This window comes from Petaurus breviceps, unplaced genomic scaffold, assembly GCF_028583685.1.
Source record: "Petaurus breviceps papuanus isolate PSGF00001 unplaced genomic scaffold, PetGlider_PUasm1.0 90769, whole genome shotgun sequence".
NCBI classification, from domain to species: domain Eukaryota; kingdom Metazoa; phylum Chordata; class Mammalia; order Diprotodontia; family Petauridae; genus Petaurus; species Petaurus breviceps.
The window spans coordinates 18,677,612-18,694,839 of record NW_027187341.1 but is presented as its reverse complement, the minus strand read 5'-3'; the positions used below and the strand labels follow the sequence as shown (position 1 = coordinate 18,694,839).

General features: G+C 40.0%; 2 protein-coding genes across 2 annotated transcripts in view; one reads left to right on the top strand and one right to left on the bottom strand.

Moving 5' to 3' along the window:
- Nucleotides 1-7,088, top strand: part of SUMO1 (small ubiquitin like modifier 1) — a 51,605-nt gene extending 44,517 nt beyond the window's left edge. The window contains exons 4-5 of the mRNA XM_069068817.1: nucleotides 5,825-5,896; nucleotides 6,242-7,088. Of these exons, the coding sequence (XP_068924918.1) occupies nucleotides 5,825-5,896; nucleotides 6,242-6,310 (141 nt within the window). The 3' untranslated portion in view covers nucleotides 6,311-7,088. The remainder of the gene's footprint in view (nucleotides 1-5,824; nucleotides 5,897-6,241) is intronic.
- Nucleotides 7,089-12,208: 5,120 nt separating this feature from the next.
- Nucleotides 12,209-17,228, bottom strand: part of KIAA2012 (KIAA2012 ortholog) — a 158,910-nt gene continuing 153,890 nt past the window's right edge. The window contains exons 21-23 of the mRNA XM_069068826.1: nucleotides 16,537-16,861; nucleotides 15,466-15,685; nucleotides 12,209-12,830 (exon numbers count right to left, since the gene is read on the bottom strand). Coding sequence (XP_068924927.1) covers nucleotides 12,671-12,830; nucleotides 15,466-15,685; nucleotides 16,537-16,861 — 705 coding nt within the window. The 3' untranslated portion in view covers nucleotides 12,209-12,670. The remainder of the gene's footprint in view (nucleotides 12,831-15,465; nucleotides 15,686-16,536; nucleotides 16,862-17,228) is intronic.

Genomic DNA, 17,228 nt, shown 5'->3' with positions numbered 1-17,228 from the left:
CCTATGTGCCTCTCATTTTAACTCTAGGAAATCATTTGCTCTGGGTCACAGTAACAGATTAATGGAGTAGCTGGGACTAGACTTTGAGTCACTTGACTCACAAAGTAGTGGTTCTTTCTCCACTAAAATGCTTTGTTTTTATAGTTTTATCAGTATTAAAAATGCATTCATTTAAATTACAGTGCAGCAGAAACAATATTAGCCTGGGAGACACAGGATCTCAGTCTAAATCCTTGCTCCCTCATTGACTTTGGGAAAGTGGGTGAATCCCTTTTAATTCGAAACCAATGAACTTATCACTAGACAGGATATGTGTGTGCGCTCACACACACACACACACACACACACACACACACTGTTACCTTTTTTGTGTTATATCCTGAGTAGTTCAGTAAGATCTATCTTCATTTGAGTTCCAAATTTTCTCCCTCTCTACTCCCCTCCCTCCCATTGAGAAGGCAAGCAGCTTGATGTTATACATGTGCAGTCATGCAAAATGCTTCCACGTGAGTCATGTGGTTTAAGAAAACACAACCACCCCCTGAAGTAAAGTAAGAGGAGTATGCTTTGATCTGTATTCAGACTCCATCAGTTGTTTCTCTGGGGGTGGGTAGCATTTTTCATCATAAAGCCTTCAGAACTGTCTTGGATCCTTGTATTACTGAGAATAGCCAAGTCATTCACTGTCAATCATGATACAATATTGCTGTTACTGTGTACAGTGTTCTCCTGATTTCACTTTGCCATCAGTTCATGTAAGTCCAGGTTTTTCTGAGAGTATCGTACTCATCATTTCCTTTTTTTTGGGGGGGGGAGGGTAATTGGGGTTAAGTGACTTGCCCAAAGTCACACGGCTAATAAGTGTGTCAAGTGTCTGAGGCTGGATTTGAACTCAGGTCCTCCTGACTCCAGGGCCGGTGCTCTATTCATTGTGTCACCTAGCTGCCCCCTCATCATTTCTTATAGCACAAATGTATTCCATTGTAATCCTAGACCACAGTTTGTTCAGCCATTCCCCAATCGGTGGGCATCCCCTCAATTACCATTTCTTTGCCACCAGAAAAGAACTGTTAGAAATGTTTTTGTATGTGCAGGTCTTTCTCCTTTTTGTTGTTTATCTTTTTGAGATACAGACCTAGTAGAGTGCTGGATGAAAGGGCATGCATGGTTTTATAGCCAAATAGGCATAGTTGCAAATTGCTTTCTAGAATGGTTGAATCAGTTCACAATTCCACCAACAGTTGTGTTAGTGTCTCAATTTTCCTACATCTTCTCCAACATTTGTAATTTATCTTTTCTGTAATATTTGTCAGTCTTATAGGTATGAGGTGGTGCCTTAGAATTGTTTAATGTACATTTCTCTAATCAATAGTGATTTAGAACATTTTTTCATATAACATATATAGATAGCTTTGATTACTTTGTCTAAAAACTGCCTATTTGTATTCTTTGCCTGTTTATTAGTTGGGGAATGACTCTTTTTATAAATTTGACTCAGTTCTCTGTATATACGAGAAATGGGGCCGTTAGCAGAGAAACTTGCTTAAATTTTCCTCCTGTCTATCTTATTTCCCTCATTTGTTCTCTCTTTCCCTATCCCTCCCTCTCCATCTCTGTGTCCTGTTCTCCCCCCACTCCCTCCTCAGAGGCTGCAGTTAAGGAGTTTTTCATGGTAGCTCATAGTTCTCATCACTCTTATAGACAGTATCCTTATTCTTCTTTAATAGATGAGGAAATTGAGAAACAGGTTACATAGCATGCCTAGGGTCTTAATGACAGCTAAACTTGAAATCAAGCTTTATGACTTCAAGACCAATGGTTCTTTCCACTTATTCCATACTGTTTATTTTAGGAATTATAGCTTTGGAGTATGTGGATGTTTTATAATTATTTCTATAATTCAGTGGTGTGGTATAACCTATTGATGTGGGTGATCCTTCCAACACTAACTATTGTAAACCATCCTTGCCTTCATCTCCAGAAGGTTCACCTAAAATAATAGGGACTTTCCTTTAGAACTTAAAGACATGCATGTGCGCTATAGAAAAGGGATGAGACTGGAGTCAGAGGACCTGGCCAGATTTGGGTTTTATGCTTTCAGACTGTGTGACCTTGGGCAGAGCTGCTACATCCATAATTTTTACGTAGATCTTGTAAAAGACAGCAGCATTCTGTTTCCAGGATTAAGGAAAAAGTTCTTAATTTATAGAATACTATTATTTCATAGATTTTTTTGTTGAGGAAAGTGTTGCATGTAACTTAAAAGGCTATATAAATCTACATTATTTTCATTTCTGTTGTTTATATTCAGAAAAGAGCATTTAACCCAGAAATTCATGTTTACTTGAGTTGGTACCTTCCAGTTTTCTAGATTTTCCTTCACTAATTAAGAAACTAAGACTTTCACAGTTCTAGTTTTCCATAACTTGATCATTCATCCATGATGCAAAGGAGGAGCCAATTGTCCTATTTATTGTTTTAAAATAGAACATTCTTGGCTTAGTGTATATAAATTTTTGGTTTCTCCTTGAGAAGGAATTTTTCCCCTTTCCGTGGTGTTCTATAATGAGAAAAAAATGTACATTTGATTGCTTCTGGGCAAATCATTTGGTTTCCAGGAAAGACAGTATATAAACACTTTGAAAAGAGACTGTTCCTGAACTTTGCTGTTTAGACTCATATTTTAAAACAAAATTTCTGATTTAATGTAATACATTTTCAATCACTGTCATTGCCTATCTGGATGCCTCTGTCTTCTCTCAACAATCTTGTTAGATTGTCATAATTAGATTTATATTTGTATTTCTGTTAGCCCTTCTCGTGCTGATTTTTGCCAGAGGAGTGGCAAAATTAGTGGCAAAAATCTTGAATTGGCAGTCAGTATAATTACAGCTCTTTAACCCTGGTCTTTGGGCGCATCTAGGTGGTACAGTGGGTACAGTACTGGGCTTAGAGTCAGAAGACACATTCCTGAGTTCAAATCTGGCCTCAGACATTTACCAGCTGTGTGACCTAGGGCAAGTCACATAACCCTGTTTACGACAGTTTCCTTATCTGTAAAATGAACTGGAGAAGGAAATGGCAAACACTCCAAGTATCTTTGCCAAGAAAACCCCAAATGAGGTTATGTAGAGTTGGACATGATTGAAAAACACCTAAACAACAGCCACTACCACCCTTGTGATCTGCAGTTGGCAGCCTTCGTTTTGCCAACTCTCTTACATATGAAATATCTGCTTTTCTCTTAATTGCTGCTTTGAGACTTCTTTTTTCTTTTTTTTCTTCCTCAGTGCCCCTCAGGTACTGAGATGACCCCTTCTCAACTAGTTCAGCTTCTCTCTTTGGCCCAGTGTCCATTCAAGCAGGTCTGCTGATTTCAGGGCCAACAATGGCAGGAAGGGGAGGGGACAGCGTCTTCACTAACCTTTCTTTCTGCAAGCTTCTCTAGTCTTAGAGCTGGTTTCCTAGGCAGCAGCCCCAGCCTCAGCCCCATTTCCCCAGCAGCTCCTTTCTGAGGCACTTCTTATCACACCAAATTGGAATTGTGAATGCATTTTCTTGAAGAAACAGAACTGTGTAGTTAGCTTTTGTTGTATTTTTAATACAGTAGTAAGATTCAGTTATAGCAAAGGATAGGTAGATTTTTGTGAGCTGACATAGGAACTTAACCACCATTCACAAAAATGCATTCTGAGTTGCAAACACCCAGGCCTAAGAGTAAACTTTTGGAAGACAGCCTATTCAGGCAAAATGAGCTCATAGGACTATGGTATTCAGTTTGGACAAATAAATTAATATTGTTAGTTTTAAGATAATAACAATTGAGCTTTAATTTTTAAGTATTTTAATAATGTTGGTATGTTATGGGTATATGAGTCTGTAATGGGGAATAAATATTTCCTTTTTTTTGTTTTTTCCTTTTGGGGGGGCAGAGCAGTTGGGGGTGTGACTTGCCCAAGGTTACATGACTAGTGTGTGTTTGTTTTTGTTTTTGTTTTTTTTTGCCTTTTGGAGGGCAATTGGGGTTAACTAACTTGCCCAAGGTTACACGGCTAGTTTTTTTTTGTGTGGGTGTTAAGTGTCTGAGGCTGGAACTGAACTGGGGTCGGGCGCCTTACTCACCGCGCCACCTAGCCACCCTAGGACTAGTAAGTATTAAGTGTCTGAGATTTGATTTGAACTTAAGTCCTTCTGACTCTGGGTGGGCCAGTTCACTGCACCACCTAGCCACCCCCTGGAGTAAATATTTCTAAGCAAAGTATTAGCTTGTTAATGGTAGTTTAACTCTGATGGGAAGAAACTTTAGGACTTTCTCATCTTTTGTCTCTACACTGAAAAAAATTTGTAATATATTAACTTACCAGTAACCAAGGGCAATTGATACTGTTTCCCTTTATTGTTGAGAAAAAATTTTCAAGGAAAGCCACAGAGCAAAGATGTGAAAATTGGGCCTTAATCCCAAATAGAACACAGCTAAACAATGAGAAACACTTAGTGCACAAAGGTCATCTTTTTTAAAAAACTGTGTCTCTTTAGAGCTGGTTCCATTTTTCTTTTTCATGCCTTAAGATTTGTTTTCAATGATTCTCAGGCTCTCAGTAATCTCTGAATATGCCAGAACATTCTCGCTTTTGGTATGAAATAAATAGAAGGCTAAATTTATCTGAACCATGTAACAATGAGATTTATTCCTCCCAAAACCTGCATAGGTTTTTGCATAGTGAATCCTGTTTTTCCATTGACTTCATTGTACTTTAGAGTTTTATTTCTACAGAAACTTTATTGGCCCCAGTACACAGTAATCCCACTTATGAATCCTGATGTTGACTTCAGGAGACTTCTACCTTTGTCAGTTTACTTGGATTTATTTCTTTCACATGTCCCTATAATTCATATGGATAATCAGTTTGTGTGGTCTCAAACTCATTTAAATGCACATGTATTAAAATTTCATATAAAAAGCATATGGAAAATCAAATCATGTAATTAAAGCACACACACACATACATATATAAATTTTTTTTAAATGCAGGGATTGCATGGTGAGGTGTGTAGGGAGCTAGTCTCAGAGTCAAGGAAGACTGGTCCAAGTCTCACTTCAGACACCTCCTGGTATGTGACCCTGGGCTTGTTACATAATCACTCAGGGCTCCATGCAATTCTTTAAGACTAAATCACAGAGCAGGTGCTGAATTTCATTGACTAAAGTAGTTCATTCACAGATGTAGATCGAAATTATAAAATTCAAATAGAGTCAATATCCTTTTTTTTTTTTTAAGTAATTCTCTTTGACCTAATGGATCTTTAATGTATAACTAGCCAGAGCAACTATGTCACTACCTTAGGTATTAAGTAGGAATTTCTAGCTAAAAGATATTTTCATGTTTGTAGATGATGTAAGTAGTCGCTACTTTGTGTCAGATAGCAAGTAATGTGTTCATTCTTTCCTCTCAACTATTGTTAATTTTGATGGCTAATTTGATTGGGAGTGGTGTCTAGGTCACCAGGGCTTTCTGTAGCTCAGCTGGCAGCTATTGGGAGACACTAGATTGTTTCTTTAATCTCATTCCTAAATTTAGATCTGCATAAAGCAAAATTTGCCTGTAATGTTGGGAGCTTCCAAGTTTGACTTTTTATGCTAACTTTGTGATCTCTGTTATTGCAAGGAGTAATTCTTTTTGAGTATGGCAACATTAAAGTTTTAATTTTATGGCTTATTAGTTCTCTGCAACTTGTTGGAGCATCAGAGTTTGTAATTTTTTGCAAGGAACACTTAAAGCTAATGTGCTTTTCTAAATACCTCTTTTCAAAAACTTTTTTTTAGGGTGTTCCATTGAACTCACTCAGGTTTCTCTTTGAAGGTCAGAGAATTGCTGATAATCATACTCCAAAAGAGGTGAGTACAGTCTTTACTGGGAATGAGCCAGTAAAATTTATTTTAGAGCACTTTTATACACATTTCATTTAAATTATGGTAGAACAATTTTTTGAAGAAAAAAGAGAAAAGGGGATGTAATTATAAAGCCATGAATTTATGTGTATACTTAGCTACATCTGGCTCCTTTGGTGAACATGGCCAAATATTCCTCTGGTATGGCATGTTCAGCAGTGAGGCTGTGGATCAGTTATATGTTTATATTTAGAAAATGGGTAGAAGAAATTTATATAATCCCTAATTAATTTCAATTTAAAAATAGCTCTTTACCCTACTGTTAAATGACATTTTTCTTTTTCCTCACAGCTGGGCATGGAGGAAGAAGATGTGATTGAAGTTTATCAGGAACAGACAGGGGGTCATTCAGCAGTTTAGATCATCTGTTTTTTTTTTCCTTCTCCCTTAATCCTTTTTTATTTTTAAACAATAGTTCTTTTGTAATGTGGTGTTTGACACTGAATTGAAACTGGCACCCTATCTCTGGGAGTCTTACTTTCAAAGTCTGGTATTTTGAATTCTAGTGCTCATTATACACTATCATTTGTTTTCATTGTGCTGAACTCTTGTGATCAAGCCGCAGCCCCCTTCCTACTTCCCTACCATCTTTTTTGAAATACGTGTATGTACATACATGCCACATTCACTAGGACTGTGCATTGCAGGCTTGAAGGTGATAAGATCTGCCAGAGCGAGTGTTCTAAATGACTTTCATGTTGACCCTGAAGTTCTGGTGTGTCACTGCTTCACTCCTGGACTATAACTTTCAGTGGGCGATGGAAGTTTTTCAGAGGACTGAACTGTGGAAAAATGATGTTTCCTTAATTTGAAGCTACTTTTTAACAAATCTGATGACCTGGACCAGAAGAGGAATATCAGGTTGGAATTGGAGATGATAGATCAGGTTACAGTCATGACTAATCCAGAGGTGCTTCACTGAAGAGACAAAACCATTTTATGATTTTAAGTCTTGTCAGAAGAACCCAGAAAAGTTACTAATTTTCCATTAGCAATTAATAAAGGTATTGATGCAGAAATGTATGTAGCAGATCACTGCTATCTTTTGACTTTATTGTACTTTTTGGCCTGGGACATGGGTTTTAAATGGACATTATCTGTACCAGCTTCATTAAAATAAACAAAATATTTGTAAAAATTGTATTAATGTTCTTTTTCTTTTCAGATTTGTAGAAAAACTAAAAAACAAATAGCCCAGACACATTATTTTTAATAGTGCAGTAGACATCTGTTAATTTTGAGTCTAAATAGTATTTTCTTCAGTACTCTGTTATGATTGTTATCAAATTAACCCTACATTGTCATCAGATTAACCCTACAGTAGCATCAAACTGTGAAGTTCCTTCTGAATCTGCATAAAAATACTAAATTGTGTCCAGTGTAGCTTCTGTGTTAAGTATGTTATTGTATTCTGATTTTTAAAAAATTGGTAATCTGTCTACATAGTGATTTTTCAGCTAACCAGAAATAGGACCTTTTCCAGTTCTAGATAAATGGGAGTTTACTGTAAATAATGAATGATGCTCCAAAGTCTGATGTAAATCCTTAATCTATAGTGATAATTTTAATACTCTTTTTAACACAGATTGTTTCCTGCTAAGTTAAAGTCTGCTATACTTATAGATTGTATACCTTTCTTTAATTTTTTCTTTTAGTCATTTGAAGGATTGATACTTTGTATAAAATTTCAAAAAAAGCCACTCGTTTCAGATTAGAGGACTGTTTTCTTGTGATCCATTTAACACCAAAAAAAATGTTTATAACATCTCATTTCATGTTGAGCTTGATTCTGAGTCACATTAACCTTCCAGATTTTACAGGTAAAAATCAGCTGAACAGACTTGAAAAGAATGGATGAATTTTTATGTTTTGGACAATAGCTGAGCTTCAAAACTTTACTGGTATGAAATATGCATTTCATAACTATTATCTGACCTATCCTACTAAACTCAGTTAATTGGAAAATAAAGTAATTAAACCATTTTGCCATATTAATATATTCCTGTATCTGTGACTTTAGAAAACTTATGGTTTTCTTCACATATACATTCTCTCTGAGTAAGTTATTAGAGAATTGGATGCTGAACTGCTCGTTTGGCGCCTGTAATTAAATACTTGGCAAAAAATTAAACCATGTTATAAAAAAAGAGAATTAAACCATGTTTTTTTAAAGTCTAGAGTTGTATCTTTTGAAGTCTCGATTGGTAATCTCAGTTGCATTTTAACTGTTTGGAAACATTAGGACATTCTTTTACTACTTTCAGGACTCCTATTTTGAATGCTTTGATATGCTGGACAGAAGACCTCAGGGAAGGAAACTTCTTGATTTTAACTTAGGGGATCCTTCTCAAGACTCATTGTACTTTGACCCTATGGTTAGATTCCAGGTGTATGTATTTGGTGTATTAAGGAGAAAATAAATTTCAGTGTAAGCAGTTTGTAAAATGAAAGAGGAATTGGTTTTTCCTTAATTCTGTTTTGCTTGTTTGATTCATTTCACTGGCTCCTTCATAGCACAAACCAGAGACAGGCTGTTTAGATCTACCTTTTCTGTTTCTCAGTGTGGGGACCATGGAGCCATACTCACTGACCTGTTTTCTGGTCTGATCTACCTAAAGCAAGGTTGTCAGTAAAATAACAACATCAGATTGAAAAATCATGCTTGCCCCGGAGTAAAGTAACACAGAGCAGCAATGTTAACTTCCACTTGTTACACTGTTAATTCCTCTTCAAATTGAGACTTGTCACAGGAAAAAAAGTTCTTGTGGAGGAATAGCATTGTGGAGAAAATGATATCCTTCAAGATGACAGTGTAATATAATCCCTAAGTCACTTTTCCTTGAGATTTTTACTGATTTGTTTGGAATGGCCTTAACGAATGAGACATGTCAGGTCTATTCAGTGGCAAATAATTTCCATTTGACCTCTACTTAAAATTTCTTTTCAGCATCTTTTCAGTTCTGGCATAGAAGAACTGAATTTATAGTCACTTGAGCTTTAACTTTGTATGAGGAATAGATTAAGAAGAACTCTTAAAGACATACTATACACACACATAGAAAATGCATACACATGTATAAACCTTATACAATCTAATATTTTATATAGGACATACATTCCTTTCATATTTTCTTTAAAGCACCTTTTTTTTTTTCAAGATAGAACTTTGAATTGAGTCCCTTTGGTCTCCACACATATTGCCACTCAACCACTTGACTCTTGAGCTTTTTGCCACAGTAGAACCCTGCTTTCAGAGCTTTGTCCCAAATCTCTGGGGTTTTCTATAGCTGCTGGAGCTAATAGTTGGGTGTCCTCTCAGAAGCCTCCCCTGGCTCTGGAACACTGGTCACACAACTCAGGACTTCCACCCAGGACAGGGATCCAGATCCAAGCAGGTTAAAGCAAGAGCAATTACCCTTCAGACTGGTTGCTTGGTCCCCCTACAATCTGCAGGCCAGGAACTCTGAAGCAGCCATGCTGTGGCTGCCCACTTCTCCCTCTGGGTGCAGAGGCCGGACTGCACTCCCGGACTTCCTGTTCCCAAAGTCCACTGACCTCTCACTTTGTCTTTGGCATTTATGGGCTGATAATTCTGGAAACCGCCACAGCTGCTGGTGATCCACTCTCCCAAAGTCCCTCTAGCCACGGCTGGTCGGGGTGCCTCGAGGCTAAAACCTCAGGCTCACAGTGGGGCTGTCCTTGGCTCCCAGAATGCTGCAATGGTCCCTTCCTGCCAGCCTGACGGGCTCTCTTCAGCAGGAGGTTAGTTTCTCTCTGTTACTTTGTGGGTTCTGTAGCTCTAAAGTTTGGTAGAGTCATTTTTTACATGAATTGGAGGAGGTGGAAGTGGGAGCCAGTGGAAGTCCTGTTTCTATACTGCCATCTTGGCTCCTCCCCCATTTAAACTCTGGGCTCCACACATAGAAGAAAGTTTTTTCCGACATTAGAATGAACTGCTTCATGAAGTTTTATACTTGTAAGTAGAAGTGTTAAAGTTGTGGTGGAAATACACTTGGGGCTCGTGTAGAAGGGATTCTGGCACAGGGTGTACCCCTGGCACAGGGTGACCAGATGACCGTTTGTAAGATTCAGTGATTCCTAAGGGCCAACGGCCCAGCTCCTTCAAGAAACCTTTAGTCTTGGTGCCTTCCTGCTGAGATTATTTCCAGTCTACCCCAGACAGTGAATTCCTCCAGAGCGGGGACTGCCTGTCACTTTTCTTTGTATTCTAGTGCTTAGTACAGTTCCTGACACATAATAGGTGCGTAATTTTAAATGCTAATGAACTGAGTTTTTTTTTTTTTAAGGAAGGATGACAATTCCAAGGACACTTGGAAGGTACCTTAAAGTGACCTTCTACCACTAGTAATGAAAATATGGGTTAGTACCATGTTAATGAATACTAGACCATTCAAACTGTCAATTACAGTGTTTCCTGTGGATATTAGTTACCTGAGTTTCTTTATAATGACAGACTCCTAATTTTGTGAAGCTGGACAAAACTTGTTCTTTCTCATTACACCTTGAGCTTGTGTTTGTCCTTCATTTTTGAAGAGGACCATGGCATCAGGGAAATGATGACATGACTTGCAGTTGACTTTAATTTGAGTGAGGAAGGGCTGTGCAAAGTTACCAGCCTCACTGGATCCAGTGACCTGATATTCATCTGGATGACTGAAGGTGACCCACACCTTGAGTATTTGGGGACTGGAGACTTATATAGGTTTCCCTTAAATATCCTATGGTACACAAATAGAGCAGAGCATTTCCTTATAAAGTTGAGCTTAGAAAATGAGTACCCCAAACATTCCTGCTTTTGATCAGAGTTTAGTAGGTAATCGGGCCCAATGGGGCATCACAAAGACCCTCAACAATGTTATTTAAAAAGAAAGGCATTTTTCCACCCAAAAGAGCTCTACGCTATGATCTCAGAAGATTTAAGTATGGATACAACACAAAAAAATATCTACAGACATAACTTATTTAAAGCTAAAGTAAATCAGTGAGGGCAGAGAGGGGGTTGGTATCATTGTGACTCTTTCTAAAACAAATTCCTTTAAATAAATTTCCCATAACCATTCAATGTAATGTGATTTACACATTTCCCTTACATGTAAGTTTTCAGGGTTGCACTTACAGAATAAAATATAAAATGGTAGTGGCTTGAGGTCAGTATTTCTGACTGAGAATGTATAATTAGCAGTTTAAGGACATCCAATTACTAATTGGATTACTAATAGAGTAATGTAAGTTTTAAAGATATGACCATTAAAAGTTGTAGTCTGGCTAACCCCTTCTGTTGTATTTTTGGGATTGGAAAAGTAATCGAGTAGATTACTACAATATCTTTATGATATCTTGCCTCCTAATCCAGGTCAGCCAGTAATACTTTTTAAAAGTGCCTACCGTGTGCAGAACATTGTATAAGCTTCTAAGAGACTGAGACAAAACAACAGTTCATGTCCTCAAAAGAGTTTATATTCTCTGATTAATTTTTCAGTGTTGCATTCAGACTAATCTTTCTCAGTTGCTCTTCTTCAGAGACTGGAATAAAGGAGGAAGGAATTTGGGATGATGGCAGAAGGTTTTGAGATGCAGAGTGGGAGAGGAGGTAAATGGTCCCAAGGGCTATGTAGAATATGGGAGGGGTCTTCTGAAAGGAGTAAGGGGAGAGCTTTGGAACTGCCACCGAGGGGAAGGTCAGAGAATCATCTCAGAAAGAGTAAAAGAATTACCTGTCTGCAGTGAGTTCAGGAATTTTTCATGAGTTCTCAGCTCCAGCCAAGTTACTTGCCATCCCTAATATATGTTTTTACTTTTCTACTTCTGCTTACCCTGTTTCCTTTACTATGGACATCTTCCCTTCTACCTATTGAATTTCCCACCTATTAAAGCTTTGAGCTACTGTGAGAAACCTTTCCTGATCTTGGGTGACATCCTGTTCTCTTCCCTGACCCCTACCCCCAGATGAAGGCAGTCTTCCCTTGGGCTTTTGTGAATGCTTTGTTTGCAAAGGATTGCTGAGGGTGATGTTTTGTTTTTTTGCCCCAACTGAAATTTCATTGGTGGAGGCAACTCCTGTGGTATGGAAACTCCCTCACTTAGTGAAACTTGTAATTCAAATATAATTTACAGTCTCAGAGAGTTGCCTGAGGGTACTGAGAAGTTAGTGAGTTGCTGGTGTCACATGGTAAATGTTAGAGGCTTGAATTGAATCCAGATCTCCCTGACTCCAGCCCTCTATCCAGTTGATCATGCTATCTCTCATTCTTTATTTTTGTTTAAAAAAAAAAAAAGTAACAACAATCTTTGATGATTTAACAGCAAAGTTACATATAGACACTTGTCAAGGATGCATAATGCATTGATGAGCACAGTGCTCCAGGTCCCCCACTTCCCCAGTGGGGATATATGCCCAGATTGGTTAGCAAGACCCATCCACACAGAAATGAGGAGTGTGTCAGGTCCAAAGACCTTGCTGTCTCATTCTTTTGAGTTATTTTGTACCATAGTTTATATCATATCCCTTTGCTAATGTAAACTCAGTGAGGGCAAAGACTGTATGTTACATAAATTTTTATCTGCCACAGTGCAGTTTATGCAGTATGGTTTGAGGGGATTGGGCCTGGCAGGGCCAGGCCAGTTGAGGTGGAACTCATAACTTGACATCTACTTCAAAAGGAAAATAGAACCCAACCTTCCCATGTCCCAACTTACTTCTCATTTGTCTTTTGTAACAGCCCCCGAACCCAATACTGGTAGCATCTGGAAATAGGAGTAGACCCAGGGTCGGGAAATGCTCTGAATATGCTTCAGTTCATTGGCTTCCTTCAATAGCTCTTGATGGAAACGCTGTTGTGCCTCCAGAGCTTCCTTCTCCCTGAAAAGACAGACCCCCCGAGGATCACAAGTGACATTACTCTGCCCGGCCACCACCCCAAAGCTGGGACTTCACATACTCCATCTCCAACATCCTAACCGTCGTGGCTATCTGTCACTGGCCACCTAAGGAGGGGCATGGACAGCCGCAGAATTGAAAGGGATCCTAAGATCATTTAGTACCATCCTTTCAGTTACGAGTGACCTGGTGACCCACACCCCACGTCACCTACCCCACGTCACCTACGTTAGTGATACAGGGACTAGAGAGCAGCTAGGTCTTCTGTCTCCCAACACTCTTCATTACCCCATTGTCTCTTGGGTTAACAGCCTTATTGTTTCTGCTTTCATATGCTCAGACTGAGAGCTGCTCATAGACAATTATCCTTCTCTTAGATACATTTTCTGGTGTCTTAATATCGGAGTATAATGCTGAATTCTGAAAGTTTATTGCTTAGAGAAGGCTTGGAGAGGAGCATTTGGCTCTCTTCTCTTTCTGCACTATCACACCCCTCCAAATTGTGTCCTTTACCTATATTAATTTCAAACTATGGAGTGAACTTAAGGTAATGTACGTATCACAATTTTGGGATAGCTAGGTGGCACAAAAGACAGCACTGGGCCTGGACTCAGGAAGACTCATTTTCCTGAGTTCAAATCAGGCCTCAGATACTTAGTAGTTGTATGACCTTGGGTAAGCCACTTAACTCCGTTTGCTTCAGTTTCCTCATTTGTAAAATGAGCTGGAGAAGGAAATGGCAAACCACTGTATTATCTTTGCCAAGAAAACCCCAGATGGGGTCACGAAGAGTTGAACATGACTGAACAAACCAATATAAGGGGTATTTTTTGTAGTCTCCCTCTGTGTCCTAATTTTGACATTGTGAGAAGGGCAGCTGCCTACAGTTATGCCTATGGGCAGGGCATAAGGTCTTTTTTCCACCTCACTTCTCAAATGTGGTTAAGTCTGAGATGGGCGGCTAGGTGTCACAGTGAATAGACCACCCGGCCCTGGAGTCAGGAGGACCTGAGTTCAGATACAGCCTCAGACACAACACAAAACTAGCCATGTGACCTTGGGCAAGTCACTTAACCCCAATTGCCCTACCTTCCCCCCTCCAAAAAGCAAAAAAGGAAAATAAAAAAAAAAAAGTTCTGAGGCTAGCAGCAAAGGCACTATGGACAGCAGAAAGGGATTTACTGGCTCTTATCCAGCTATCAGGCAGACCTTGAATATCCAAGTGGTGAAAAATACAGGCTTCCCTTCTGGAACTTGCTGCACCTGTTTGGTGTTTCACAGAAGAGTTCCCAAACTAGAGAAGCCTCCTGGAGGAAGTGTTAAGCCAAGAAGCAGCAGATGACAAGTGGTCTCCCTCACCTTGGCAGCCATATCTGGGACTTCCCCAACTCTCAAGGGCAGGGGGTGGGGGTGGCACAAATGTGCCATTTCCTTTCCATATGGTCAGTCATCTGGCTCTAAGAGTCCATCTGTAACTGAAGTATGAGCCCTCTGGTGGGCCTTCTAACCCTTCCTTGCTCCAGTCCTGATTACAAGGAAAATCAGACTAATCATCTTACAAGCATCAGGTAGATAGGTATTGTCTTTGTTGGGCCCTGACCATTCATCTGGGACTATTTTAAAATGTGGCAAGTAATTCAGCTATTTGGTAGGGGGTTGCCTCTCCCATTCTACTCTCATGTTTTCTCTGCATACCAAGAACTCTGTCCCCTGGTTAAAATTCTTGGTGGCCAACTTGAATATGGCATCATTTGTTCCTCTCTGAGCTTTGCTGAGCTAGGTAGTAGCTATTATTTCATTTATGTTTCAGAGACTTGCTGGTTGTGAATCTTCTTATATTTTCCATCTCCTGAGACTCTTAAATCAGTGGGTTATCAGGATTCTCATCCAGACACTAGCAGGTATCAGGCCAAAAGCCTTGCTTGGTGATATGTTATACACATGCTAGAAATGCCACCTGCTGCTGCTTTGCTGAATTGCTGTCAGACTGCCCCTCTTCCCATTGGCAATGCTTTTAGTTCCTTTTGAGGCAGTTCATGCTTTGGGTTATTTTAGCTGCTTCGTGAGGTAGACCCATAGCTATCTCCCTTTTCCCCCTCCCCCAACAAATAATCCCCCAAGTCTGTCTTTTTTTTCTTCTGCTTTTTGGAGGGCAATTGGGGTTAAGTGACTTGCCCAAGGTCACACAGCCAGTTTTTGTATTAAGTGTCTGAGGCCACATTTGAACTACAGTCCTCCTGACTCCAGGGCCATTGCTCTATTTACTGCACCACCTAGCTCCACCCTCCCCCACCCCCCAGTTTGTCTTTCTTTTTAACAGCTTAATAACCCACTCCTAGCAACCCTGGAGAAAAAGTGTGAACTTGGCCTCTGTGTTCCATCCCTCCCACCTCACCCCCAGACCACTTATCTACCCACTTGTCACTGAGCATGCCAGGGAAATCTCTCCCATGGGAATCCAAAATCTTAGGGAGATGTGAGAAACCTGACTTCTCAGTTTTGCCTGGCTGAATCTAAATATCAAAAGAAGCTTCCCCCCTCCAAAATCTTGACGGATTTAGGACTGATAATAGAGACCCCCTGCTCCCTTTCTTCTGAATCTCCCAGTAACAATTACCTTTCAAGTTTCTTGGCCTTTTCCATGGCCTTCTCCAAAGCCAGTCTAGCCCTTTCCTCTTCTCTCTGCTCTTTTGCCTCTGCATCCCGTCTGGCCTTCTCTTCTTCCTCTTCCTTCCTCCTCTGGTACTCCAGGCGCTCCTCCTTGGCCATTTCCATCAGCCTTTTCTGTTCTTGCTCAAGCTGCCTTTCCAGCTCCTTTTGCCTTTGCTTCTCTGCCTCTAAGGGACAGAAAACAACAATGATAACAGCTGGAACTCATTTCATCTTCGACAACAGCCTTGTGAGGTAGACACCATGAAGAGCATCCCATCGCCCTTTTGTCACAGATCTAGTAAATACCAAAAAGCAATTGCAAACATTAGTAATCACTATTAGAGGCAGCTAGGTGCTACAGTGGATAGAGTGCTGGGCCTGGAGTCAGGAAGACCCGAATTCCTGTGCAGCCTCAGATATTAGCTGTGTGACCTTGGGCAAGTCATATAACCTGTGCCTCAGTTTCCTCAAAATGGGAATAGTAGAAGAACATACTTCCCAGGGCTGTTGGAAACATCCGATGAGATATTTATAAAGCACTTATCACCATGCCTGGCACATAAGAGCTGCTATATAAATGCTAGTTATTTATAAAATAATATTTCACTAAAATATCAAGTGTGAAATTACCAGGGACCCTTGAAAAGTTCAGCAATTTAGGATCGTGGGATTTTATAAACTTGAGACCTTAGACACCATTCATTGGCCTTACATACGTACCAGCATGTTGCCAACCTTTTGGGAATTAACCGAGTTGAATGAAACAAGCCGGTTTAGGAGATTTTTAGACAAGGAGGGAAATAAAGGAGAGTGGCCTATAGAGCTCTTTTCATGCACAGCACATCCAAAGATGGATGTGGGGGACACGGTGGGGGAGGAGCGGGAGTGCAGGGCACAAGTCAGTGGGGCAGGGATGAAAGACACCATTTCTGGCTTAAATGTGAAATGAGCCTGCATGAATGATACTGGGGACGCTGCTGCAAAGGCATTCCTCAGTATCCCTCTGCTCCAGGGAGAAGCTCCGACCCTCTCCCACCTGCCCTTCTGGCTTCCTCCTCCTGCTTTTTCCTCTGCATCTCTTGCATCTTCCTGCGGAATTCCTCCTGCTGCTGCTTGGCACGGGCCTGAGCTGCTTGCTCTTGCTGCAGCCTCCTCCTCTCCTCCTCCTCCTGCTGTTGCCGCTCTTCTTCCAGTCTCTGTTTCTGTAAGCTGAGAAAGCCGGGTCTCAGAAAATGGAGTGAGAGTGAATAAAACGCTCCAGCTGAATGGAAGCTTGTTAAATACCTACCTACTGTGTGCCAGGCCCATGGGGTGCTGTCCACGGAGAATGCACAGACAACTACAGTAAAAAACGAGAGCCCCTACCCTCAGGGAGCCTCCATTCTGCTGGAAGATTCTTTAGGACATTGCAGCCCCAGATTGTGGCTATACCCTGTCCTTAGCATAATGGTTCCCATTTTTTCCAGAGTGAAAATCTGTTTTTCTTTCTTTCTTTCTTTCTTTCTTTCTTTCTTTCTTTCTTTCTTTCTTTCTTTCTTTCTTTCTTTCTTTCTTTCTTTCTTTCTTTCTTTCTTTCTTTCTTTCTTTCCTTCCTTCCTTCCTTCCTTCCTTCTTCCTTCCTTCCTTCCTTCCTTTCTTTCTTTCTTTCTTTCTTTCTTTCTTTCTTTCTTTCTTTCTTTCTTTCTTTCTTTCTTTCTTTCTTTCTTTCTTTTCTCTCTCTCTCTCTCT